Raw genomic sequence first — 12,339 nt, 5'->3', positions numbered from 1 at the left:
GTTTTATTGGGGTCACACTTTTCCTGTGACCTTTTAAGAAGTTGTATAGCTTTCTTTAGTTTCTTCTCCACAAATGGATGACAGGAAAAAAAAAATCTAGGCAAATTAAGTTGCAGCATTTACTGGCTTCCATGGCAAAGACTAAATGCTTCGGACACATTGTTTGCACTTTTCTTTTTCTCATGTATTTCTATTGCTGTGTTTTCTGGTTTTTCTTATATTCAAGCATGTGCTCCAAAACTGATTTTGCCTCACATTTCCAAGTGTTTATCGCTTCACTTGGAAACCATTCTCCTGCAATCTTAGCAAAGTACATTCTTTTGTAAGGAGTAATGTAAGCACGATCTTTTCAAACTTCCAGAATTCATTAATGATTTGGCTTTCTCTGTGTAGGAGGTGGAAGGATATTTTTAACTGGAAGAAATATTTTTCACCAACTAATTATGGCTTGTAAGTTGAAGCTGCCCAGTGCTAATTGTGTAAATAATAAATAACAAAACATTAAAAAGGAGATAAGAATGGCTAATGTGTTGTGTGAGTTGTAGCTTTGTCATGAGCTGATATGTAAACATTCTTTATCTTGAAATAATTCCTCCCTCCCTTCAGCATTGCCTTGAAGTCCCTGTAAGAAAGGTAGCACTTTTTCTAGACACTGCGCTTAAAGCTTCCAGTTATTTTCATTTAAATATTCGTTTGTTCTTTGAGCACGATATACTGCATTTTTCCTTTCATAAAAGGACGCACCTGTGTGGATAACGTGACTGAATGCATGTTTTGCAGGGTTGTTCTTTGAGGCGTATTTTGGGAAGAGATTACATGATATTGCCTTGCCCCTCAGGCCGCTGCACAGGGTGGGACAGTTCCCCAGGCTGAGTGCACAGCTTGCAACATTTTTCTATGGTGTTTCCTGCGTTTTAAAACCGACACCTTAAAAATTAACGTATTGGACTGCTGAATCATGGAGGTGTCATTCAGGGAAGATAACGTACGCAGAAACGTGTGCAGTGCTCTGGTTGGATCCATCCTTCAGGAGTCTTCTAAGATCTGCACTGCCCCATTCGTGCTCACTCGTGCACGAGGCGTGTGGCCACTGGCGGTGCAAGCCCAGCTGTCTTCTAACAAACCTTTTAGAAATAACTGACCCCGTAACTGAAATTTAAGCACTTCCTCTCCGAGTCTTTCGATTCAGCTGTCATGCATGTAATTCCATGAATATTAAGCTGCCCCTGTAAGGGTTAGAGTTAGGTAACAATTGTCTTATGGAGGAGATAGCCCAACAGCTCACAGCATGGGGGTGGAGGAAGATCTGTGATGAGCATGGAATTACTTAGAGGGAAGCTTCTGGAAGGACCTGAATGGAGCATGTTCTTGTGGCCCGATGAGTGCCAAGTGTTGATGTGGAAGGTGAGACTCCAAGGATGGCAGGGAGCAGACTAGTGAGTTACTGGACAGGATGGGGAAGGACTGGAGCAAGCTGCAGAAGTGTACAGTTAGAAGTCCTGTCTTTGAAAATGTGGAGTTTCATCCTAATCCAAAACCTGGGGTGGTTAAACAGAACGTGAACCTGGGAGGGGGCAAAAACCAACAGCATCCATCCTGAAACTCCTGCTGGTCCTGCACATACTCCTCGATGAACTTCAGTTATGGCTCTGTTAATACGGTTGCTGTACAAAACTACTTCCTTGGACAGAACCAAGAGTAAATGAGAAGCCTGGGTTTTAGGATGGCCTCTGTGACTGTGCGACTGGTGTGAAATAGTTGGGAATCATTTCAGTGACTGTCAAGCGCCTCTCGCTATCTTGCTGCTAAGCAGACAGCTTGCAATGAACAGGTTAAGGGGACTATTGATCACTTGGCCATTTTTAATAGCTTTTGATTTTTACCAGCAATTGGAGGGGAGGAAGCTGCTTTGCAGGGAAATACCGGAGAATTGTCCCCTGTCTAAAGGGTTGTCTTTGCTGTGACGTAACAAGACAGAGTTCTTCTTGGAGGAAGTTGTAAAGCACAGCAGGTGAGCAGAGGCAGTGGCTGGTAGGCTCTGAGAGGCTCTGCCCTGCTAATGAGAATCCCAATAGCCATACGTTTTGCATTTGGCAATGAAATGTGAGTGAAAATAGCTGTTGCTCCACTAGAAATTAGACAAAACATACAAGGTACCAAGAATGTGGGATTTTCCAACGGTTTCTACCTGTACGGGGAGTTCTTACAGCATTTGATACAAACCTCTTGCTAAAACTGAAAATGAATCTTTTAGAAAATTTTCTTAGATTAATAGAATTGCACTCAATCCTTGAGAAGTTCCATTCTGGACTTCAAGTCATCAGCTTTTATATTGCAGGAGATGTTCTGTATCTTTTTTAGCTCTTAAAGAGGTTGAGCTGTGTGTTAGCAGAAATCCAAGCCGTTGTTGCTGGAGAAACTTGGGCTTGTACCTGTGTGATGTGTTGTGCAGCGTGTGAAGCATCCCCTGACTGCTTCCTGAGAAGTCTGGTATTGCGTCACGCATTGCATGCAGTTTTAGAGCATCGTCTGGTTGCATCCAAAGCAGATCATTTTTAATGTCTGTCTGCGGTAGTTTCACCATTTCATCTCCTGCCCGGTACTAAAACAAGGTTTTTAAAATAAAACCTACGTCAAGAAGGCAGAAAAGCTCCCGAATAAATGTTTCCTGTATCCAGACTTTGAAGGAAGGATCTACGCTGTCAAGATAAATCCCAGAAATACCTAAAATAGATTATCTTAATTTCATACGGCAGAAGTGTGTGGACTGGGATGTGGAACTTCCTAATTTTGCTTCTTGCTTTCTTCCATTCCCACTCAGAGGGTGACACTCTTGTACCTTAATCACTTCCTTGTAGCTGTAGTGAACTGGGAGAGCCTTTCTGTGCCTCATGAGGGTCTTCTCAAAGATCTTTCACCCTCCAAGAAAGTGTAAAGCCCATAAAACAAAACTCAGAGAATAAATCCACATCATTATCAAGCAATCGCTATCAAGCAAAGTGTTTTCTTTTGTTCCTTTTCTCAACCCTTTATTTCCTGATTCCCCAAAGAAAATCTTACACACACTCATTAAATATAAATGCCGGTAGTTAAAAAAAAATAAAATGAAACAAATCTGATGTGGCAATAGGTTTCTGATCTCTGGGAGTGAGCATTTCAAACAAGGAGACCATGTAAAATAATGAAATAATGGTCCCTCTGAAGCCAAGGCGCGTAAGAGATTGGTTTTGAAGTGTTCACAGTAATGAGTGTCTTTCTGCTGGGTGTCTTGGGCTTTGCGTGGAGCGTGGCCTGCGCCGTGCAGAAATGGCTGTGACAGTGAACGGGAGTAAAGGGGCTCCTCTCGCAGTGCTGATCCCTGCTGTCAGTGTGACAGGCATCTGAGCTGCAGGAAAAAATCCTCTGTCAGATTGCATATTCCCTTCGTTTACAAAATCTGCTGTGATCACAGCTTGAGATGAACAGAAGCAGGGAACATACGGGATTTATAGACCTGATCTTCACTGGCATCTTCTGAGTTTTGTGGTTTTGCTAGGAAAAACAGATCCAAGGCATTTGCTTGTGGTGAATGAAAATAAATTTCAGTTCTGGCATCTCACACACCTCCTGACTGATTTATTACGTGATCCCGAACTGCGAGGAACTGTGTGCATGTGGGGCACGAAGAGGCAGAGAGATCTGTCTTAGGGTTTCAGCGCCCCTGTTCCCCTGGTGTGGGTGCTTCGGTTTTTCTCCCCCTCTTGAGTGCACAGTTGACCTCCATTAGCTTTCTAACGTGATCCCTTCTAGTAGCAAAAATTTCTGCTTTTTCATTTAATGGTGTACCTGATTTTCTAGCACAGGCGTAGAAAGTACTTGCTCTGCCTGATCCTCATCTCAGTGTGCTGGGAGTATTTGACTTCCGAGTATTTTTATCACCTATTGATTAATGCAGCTTTTTATCTCGTTCCCCTTGCTGAAAGCTTGATCTCTTATCTGTGAGCACCGAAGGAAAGACTCCAACTCTGGGAAAAAATGGCTTCAGATTTTTACCATATTGCTGAAATCCCAGCAGAACCATCGAGGCTCACGTGGTCATACCCTGTAGTACCATACGACAGCTCTCTAGCAGCGAGCGCTAAACACTGCAAGGCAGCTGAAAACTTGTCCTTTGCTGGGGTGCCTCCTGTTCCTGAAACTCTCCCCGCACAGCCAGCCAGTCCTTGGTATGCGTTAGTCTGCACGTGAGCCCATTTTTCCATTAGTACCATGCTACGTCAAAGGAGACACGGGCCGCGTGACGTAGGCTTTGTCCCTTTGTGTTTTCAGATTTAGCTAAAGTCACAGCTTCCTTTTATTTTACGCTTCAGTTGTGCTGCAGCAGTTAGCGAGGAGGCAAGCGGAGCTCTGCTCGCGGCAGGCTCTGCTGCTTGCTAGTAGCAGCTTCTCAGTCACAAGCTAATTACAGCTGAGAAAATGAGAGAGGAGAAATAAGAGACGCTTTAGATAAAGCACCCTTCCCAGCTTGTGATTCTGAAGCTGGAATGGAAGAGGGCCTGGGAAGGGATTATTAACGTACACGAATGGCACCTGAAGAATGCAGCACTGAATTACGGCGAAGCTGTTGTAGTTCGGAGAAGGAAGCTGTGAGCGGCACATCTGCCGCTCTTTGGAAGCACTTTCCACTCGCGGCTTGCCCAAGTGGTCGCAGCCGAAGCAGCTGCTGCCAGGTGCCTGCTCTCCCTCCCTCTCCTGCCTTCCCGCGGGCATCCTCGCCGGGCACCGCAGCTGTACTTGCAGGGGAGAGGGTCGCTTCTGTTAGGTTTATTGCCCTGGGCACGTCATCCTGAAAGCTCCAGGGCCTTCCAATGCCCTTGCTCACGCTAAAACTCTGAGGCAGCATGCTAGCAAAAAGCTTGCAGTGCGCTAGGAGATGCACTGCTACTTGTCCGCCCTTTGTCTGAACTACGCCAGTGCCATGGGATGTCCCTGGGTGGTGCAATCCCTGGTTCTGCCTGCACCATGGTGGTGTTACGGTATCCTACTCGCTTGTACTTTACGTTAAAAACGATGAGTGGAGCAGGTTGGCAGCATTAAGCACTGCCGGAGGTGCAGAACTTGGAGTGCTGTTGCGGTGCTTCAGTTGTAATGGCCGGGGTGCAAAGGAAGGTCTGGTGTTGCCGGCGAGGCTGGGCATTTCTAAACCAGCGTGTGAACAAGTGTGTTGTCGCCGGTTGTCCTCTCGTCAGGCTCGCTTGCAGTGAAATTGCCTGTCTTCTGGGGGTTTTGCCGTCCTACCTCAGTGACTCGAAGCTGGTTTGTTGGCAGAAAGGTATGTGCAGCAAAGGATCCGCAGTGCTCTGAGACAGGGATTCAGGATAAAAAATATCTGGGTGCCTGTGGTATCGAGCCCTTCTTGTTCAGTTGTTCTGTTTGTTTGCTTTTAAAGAAAAGTGAGTTTTTTCCTCCGATTTTGAATTGGCAAGGAAGACAGACTTCGGATCTTTAAATTGTTCCCAATCCCTCCTAATAATAGCTTTGAGGATGTCTGGAAATAGCTTTCTGATGGAAGGCTGAAGCCTCTACTTTAGGGTAAGGATGGCATCCTGTTGCCTTCTCTTTTCTTTCGAGATTAGCGTGGTGGTTAAATTGTGTTCCCCTGGAGGCTCGCATAAGTGTCTTAGCTAACTGAAAGACTAAAGCTGCTCAGCTTGCTGGCTGAAGTTGGTATGTGACAAACTTGCTTTGCTTTTGGAGAAAAATAACTTATTTTTTTTTAGGATTGTTGGTTGGTGACTTTGTTGTCAGCGTGTTCCCAAACGAGCTTTATCAAGAGACGCAGATTTCAGGCGCTCCCAGGGAAGAGTAGCACATGCCTTCATCTCTTCGTGTCACCTGGGGAATTTCTTCCATCGCATACCAGGGCCAAAAACCAGGGCCTCAGGTCTGGCCACCAACGCTGTTGTTTTGAAAACGAAGCTGCGGAGCGAAACCAGAGACCGACTTATCTTGGGTTATCTGAGCCCGTGTTGCTTCAGTGAGAAATCTGCTTCAGTGCTTGCTGCAAAGCAAAGAGGAAGGATGGTCTTGTGATTTATTTAAGAAAAGAAAAAAAAAAAAAAGAGGACAGACTGAGTCAGGAATCCAGCCATCTTGCTTCTGACTCCAGTGATGGCAAATGTTAGCTTTAGACTGCATACTGCTTTTCAGTGGTGGCCGTGATGGTGGCCCTCTCAACAGGGACATCATTCAGGTTTCTACTGAAGCAACCAAAAGTTTTTAGCACTTTTTTCTTCCCGCAGTAGCGTGTAAGCATTCAGCACACGTAAAGACTGTCACTGCTTTTCTAGGCCAATGGGATTTTCTGCCTTTTTCAGTTTTAGCTTTGCAGGTGTAGATTGCCATCTATTAATCTGCTTTTAGTCACATTTTGTGTACTTCCTGGGCTCTACTCAGCACACTGAAAGCTAGTGCTTTTGGCTGCCAGTGAGAATGAGCATGGTGCTTCTGAAAACTTACCTTTTAAAAAAAATAATAATAATCTTTCTATTCCAAATTCCCAAGCAACAGGCACAGTCATGAGCTGTACCCTAGAGAGCTAACCCCATTGATGGCAGTGGATACTGTGCTTTGGGGATGCAAACTGTTGACAGAGTAGAACATGTTATTGCAAGTAGAATTTAAATACCAAACAAGAACAATAAAGTGTCAAAAGGGAGATGTAAGCAGACTTACAGAAAGCAAGATGGATCTAAGCCCTGTGTTTCTTTGTTTTTGTTTTTCCTCTGTATGATGGTACACGTTTGTAATTGAAATACTTTAATCTTTGGTGAACGAGGTGCCAGTCTTGCATACAGATAACAGAACAAGGTGTCAGGTCAGAATTTCCAGACTTCTGAGTTTAAAAAAGATTGCTAACACCCATGGGGTTTTGTGCTTTCAGTTGCTCAGTGAATCTAGTTGAAGCAAAGGAAGAACGAAATGGGTATCTCGAGTCTGAGATACCGATGAATAAAGAGGATAAAGAAACTGGAACGTCTAATCTGAGCGAGAGTAGCAGGCATCGCCTGGATTTCTGAGGTTCAGTGTCGGGATGTTCTGTATGTACTTGCATGTCTTGATGACACCATGTACACAACACGATCTGCTGGGTAAGAATAGTCTGCAGTTGTTGAACCTTCACTCACAGCCAACATGTGGTGCTGTGCGTCTGTCTGCAAGAATTTCTAGAGTGCCAGTGGCCTTTTAATGTTTAGGCATTTCACTTTGGTTTTATATGTAGTATAAAGAGAAGTTGCTAGAGAGTTAAAAATGAAACTGGTTTCTCTTCCTACTGGTCTCTTTTGATGCAACACAGTATATGAATGTACTGATTTCCTCTAGAGATTAGTTTTCTTACTTTATCCACTTGGGTTTGGAAGGCCAGCGTGTATTTATTGGAGTATGCGCCACCCTAAGCTTGAATAATTGAAACCTTTCGTAGGTTCAGGGCCATTTGTGCTGGTGTTACGTGAGGTTCTGAACCTCGCTGGACTTTATACTGCGGCTGGGTGTGGGTTGACGTGTTTGTGACTGGTTGCCTTCCTCTTAGTCACACGCAAACGTTAAGGGAGCTGGTTAACATGCTGCTTGCTTTCTGTAGGCATCAAACATCCAAGCCTCCTGCAGTCTGTTTTATTTTTTTATAGAAACAACACTTAAAGCCTATGTATTCTTTAAACCTCCCCCTGGCATTCCAGGCTTGCTGTTTTCCAGGGCTGTATTCTCCCAGGTTGGTTTGGGCTTCACTTCAGTGTTGAAATAACCAAAATAAGGAAGCTGCCTGCTTCTGGTACAGCTTCGCATTAAATTGCGTCTTCTGAAGGAGAAGCAGAGTGTCCCAGAGAGCAGCAGGGATGGAGCGTGCTGTCAGATGCAAGTGTGAGGAGGAGTGTGAACTGCCAGCGTGAGGAAGGCAGCGGGCTTGGTGCCTAACCACGCCCAGCAGAAGAGAGCCCAATTTCCACTGTGCCTGTGGCTTGCTGGAGCCCGCTGTGATGCCGGAGTGCCCCCAGCCATATATATGGGTGCGTATTGGAGGCACACTGAATTGACAGGCTTCTTGTTTGGCTTCTACAGCAGCGCGACTAAGCCACGTGCTCGGTCCTTACAATTTGTACCGTGAGTATGGTGAGAGCATTTCCTCGTTTTCTGGCTCCAACCAGTCATTCCACAAGAAACTCATTTTCATTTGTAAGCAGGGGTGTTTCCTAGCTTGCTTTCTGGTTGAGGGGGAACGTTGGAAAATGCGATCTAAATTTACCCAAACGTCTCAGAAATCAAAAAGGGGTGAAACTGAATTTAAAAAGTACCTCAATTTTATTTTCCTTGGGGGTATCTTTTTCCCCTTTTCCGACTTGGGGCATTAGGCGTGCAGTGCTGTAATGTCAGGCTGAGCTGTAGCAGAGCAGACGGCCTTGGAGGCTCCTCTGGTGGGTGCCCGTCCCGGCCTGCAGAGCCAGGGGACTGCCGCGGTGCTTCTGGGGCCCAGCTGCTGAAACAGCTCCGGGTGAGGACTGCGGCGTTATTCCTGCCTTTTCTGTTTGACTTTGCATAAACACAAGGACACCGCATATCCTGTTCGCTCTGGTTTTCCCATCTGTTTGAGAACAGTAGAGATCAGCGATTTTCTCTTGGTTCCAGAGATGAGGGCTGTTAAACTTGTTGTCGGAACAAAAGCTCACATGGGCATTGACAGGATGGACAGCTCTATTGCAGTGACCTTTTATGTGGACGTAAAGAAGAAAAGCAGAGACGGTGGGAATTCAACCTGAAGCACTGTACTACTTTAAGCGTAGCAGTTGTGGATTTCATTGGCAGTCCAGGCCGACGGGGTTTTCCTGATGGGAAGTGGTGGCTGTGGTTTTGTGGCGCGTTCCTCTTCCTCCTGAGGAAAATGGAAGACATGTAGCAGGAGGCTGGGTTGGATCTTCCTGTTCAGGCTATCACTGATGTTTTGGGGTTGGTAATGATGTGGGCTCTCTTTTTACCATTGGGGTTCAGTTTATTGGTTACATCGCTTCGAGTGTCCCCAAACATACACTCTTGTCTTGCAGTGAGCACAAAGATTCCTCGGAAAAGAAACACAAAGACAAGGAGAAAACCAAACACAAAGATGGCAGCTCAGAGAAACACAAAGACAAACACAAAGATAAAGACAAGGAGAAGAGAAAGGAAGAGAAGGTAGGTGTCTCCTGTGGGACAGATGAGAGGATGGTTCTGGTTTATACTGCTGAATGGTGAAAATTCAGTGGGGTGCATGTGGCTTATGCCTCAGAGTTTTTATTAACCTGGAGAGAGGTATCCCAACACTGATGACTAGAGGGAGATGTGTTTTGTGGAGTGCTAGATGAGAAGATACAAGGGCTTTATCTGCAGGTATTGGGAATGGAAACAGTTCCTCAGTGGAGCTGCGTCTGCTTGTTTTACATTTTTCCATGTTAGTATTTTTCACTTTGCCAAGCTTAAATTCAGAGACAAGGAAGGAAAAAAAAATCTTGTTAATCTCATTCCTTCTGTATGAGGACAAACAGACAAGCACTGAATGTTGGACTGATTATACACTTCAGTTCCTTCCATAGCTGGGAGTCAAGGGCCAGAAAATACCGAATCAACTAGTACTTACAGAAAATGTTGGCTCTTTGGTGCGTCATGTTGTTCTCAGGACTGCAGGGGATAAAGGTACCCTTTGGTTCCTTCAGCAAATTAAGTATCCTGCCTGTGGTATATGTTGGAAAAACAAGGTGCTCTGGGCAGTGCTAGTCAGCTCCCATTTCTCTTGTTTTTCAGATGAAATCTTCTGGCGATATAAAGATAAAGAAGGAAAAGGAAAATGGTTTCTCCAGGTAAGAAGTAAGGTCTATGATCTGAAAAAAGTAGCATTTTTGGCTTTTTAGTTGCTCAGTTTTGACTACTCTCACATGGTCTTGGGGAAAAAATTGTGAATGCTTTTGACCCCTTCAGATGATATATCCTTCCCATCTGAGGGAACTGGTAATTGATCCACTGACTTAGTAACTAGAGATGAAGCTGTTGAACACCTGGTGTCTGCCTGCACTTGCTGGCTTTGTCCAAGTATCAAATAGTTGATTTCTGCTCAGAACAGATTGAACCATGGAAAAATTGATAGTTGGACTTGAAAGCACCTCTGGTGTAGTTGTAAAAATGGGTACTTGAACCCTGCGAGTAGTCTTTTGGAGATGGGACCTTGTAAAGGCAGTCCAGATTGCCTTTGAGTGTCTTTCATGTGAGTGACTAGAGGCTAAAGCCTTTCCAGGTAAGGGAAATGGTTATGTAAAATGAGGTACCTTCAGAAAAATTCTAATGTCTGCTAAATTCCTCCTACTTATAGAGCTTCCCGGACTTAGGTGTTGGATCAGTCATCACTGAGTAGCTTTATCAAAATCCTGAAGTGAGCAATTGTTAGAAAAATATTTTTTCTTAATATTTGACCAGCTAATATCTGCCACTTAACCAGTGGCTGGATTTAGACATTTTTAAGGTGGTGCATCTGGTCCACTGACATATTGGAGATGTATCGGGTGTGATAGGTGTGTCTGTGTGTGTCCATATCTGTTTTCAGGATGTGTTTTCAATCGTACCCAGTTCTGAGACCACTTAGAAAACCAGTAATTAAAAAAAACCTTCTTGTCTTACCATGTTCTGTGGATGCAGAGAGTCTGGGAGAAGGCATCTGTCTAGCCAGTGCCTGCTAGTGATTCTTTCCACATTTTGAATGTGCCCTCATCCGTTTCATTTTCTTACTCCTGTTTAAAAATGCAGACTCTGTAGTTATGCTTGGCACAGGAAAGAGGCGCCCTCTCCAGGCCTTTTGGAGGATACTCTGGAAATAAAGCAATGATGTTCAGGTGGTTTATGGTGTGGGAGACTATTTTTATAATGCTTTCTGACCTCTACCATTTGGCAGAATTTCATGCATGTGCTAGCCTTGTCAGGGACATTGGATGTTCTCACGTCAAAGTAACTGGGCCTTCTTTTGGTCTGAGTGTTTTCTGTGTTTAAAAAAAAAAAAGCCTGGAGGAATCATCACTATTGTGCCTTCTTGAAGGCCAAGATCTGGCTAAGAGCAATTATTCTCCTGCTGAAATGTTCTTTTACAAGTTCAGATGGTTTTGATTTTCTTCTTTAAGACTTGGTAGCATGAGCAATATTACAACCTCGGGAACAATGCAAGTCAAGGTTCAGCTTGCTCACACAGCTCCTTTCTTTTAATATTTTCGTGCTTTATTTCCCACTATTGCAAAACATTGGGAAACGTTTCAGTATTAAAATAGATAAAATTCTTAACAGCTTAATAAGCAGTACTACTAGGTTTCTGCCTGGAAGAGAAAACAAATGGGACAGATCTCTTTTACCATAGATGTTTTGCAACTGTCTGCGTGCTGCAGACTCGTGTCTTAGTTGATCATATGTGATGCCGCAGAAATGGCTTCTTACAGTAGCACGGATCTGTTTGCTCTGAGTTGCATCTGCCAGCACTGCAGTGGCTTTACAGCTGTGAAAGAGCAAACTGTCTTGTTCTGCTTCATGGACACATTACCAGCTAAAATAAGACTCCAGAATGTCTCTTGCTGTCTGTGATCTACAAAGCAAAATGCTGCTTTTTTTTCTCCCACCCCACCCAATCGCAGAACGCGTGTGTTGACTTGGAAACTGAGTCAATTTGATACAGAAATTTTGGATTGAATATGAATAGGAAAGCCCAAGATGGCACTGTTACTTTTTGTACCTGAGTAGAGTATCACTAAGTGCTTCAAAATGTAATTTTTGGCTCTTTGCGATGTCTTTTTATTTATGAAGATAAGTGAAATGCTTCTGTGAAATCTAGAAATAATGAGCATGTTTAAAGAGAGAGTCTCTCTACCCACTCATACCGTATTTTTCTGCTATTACTGGTGTCTGGGGGACATTATGGCTGAAAGCGTTGAGTCTAATTTAATATTTGTGGTTTGAGAGGAACAGGATTGTTTGCTTCCCGCAGTTTGGATAGTGAAAATAGACTAATCAATTTACCTTTGCCAGATCTTTGTTTCCTTCTCTGCTTTTCATATGCCTCAATATTTAGTTGGCAAAACATTCAGGAGAATAGCTTTCAAGTCTCTGCTTACTTGACAATCTTTTACTTTTATCAGGCTCAGTAAGGATATTGAGCTGAAAATACATAACGTCCCTATGTGACTACACACATGCACGGATTTCAGTTTTGTTTTAGAAGTGCTGCAGTTGTTTTTCCTCAGAACCTCAAAGAAACAATGAAATCCAAGCTGTTTGTTGAAATTGATCTCTGCGTTGCTTGAGAAA

General features: G+C 44.0%; 1 protein-coding gene across 1 annotated transcript in view; it reads left to right on the top strand.

Annotated features, from left to right (window-relative positions):
- The window catches only part of TOP1 (DNA topoisomerase I), a 66,729-nt gene that overhangs the window by 31,752 nt on the left and 22,638 nt on the right, over positions 1 to 12,339 (top strand). Inside the window, exons 4-5 of the mRNA XM_040575546.1 lie at positions 9,075 to 9,201; positions 9,808 to 9,863. Of these exons, the coding sequence (XP_040431480.1) occupies positions 9,075 to 9,201; positions 9,808 to 9,863 (183 nt within the window). The remainder of the gene's footprint in view (positions 1 to 9,074; positions 9,202 to 9,807; positions 9,864 to 12,339) is intronic.

Source organism: Cygnus olor, chromosome 16 (genome assembly GCF_009769625.2).
Source record: "Cygnus olor isolate bCygOlo1 chromosome 16, bCygOlo1.pri.v2, whole genome shotgun sequence".
Classification (NCBI taxonomy): Eukaryota; Metazoa; Chordata; class Aves; order Anseriformes; family Anatidae; genus Cygnus; species Cygnus olor.
This window is presented reverse-complemented; position numbering and strand designations above follow the sequence as displayed.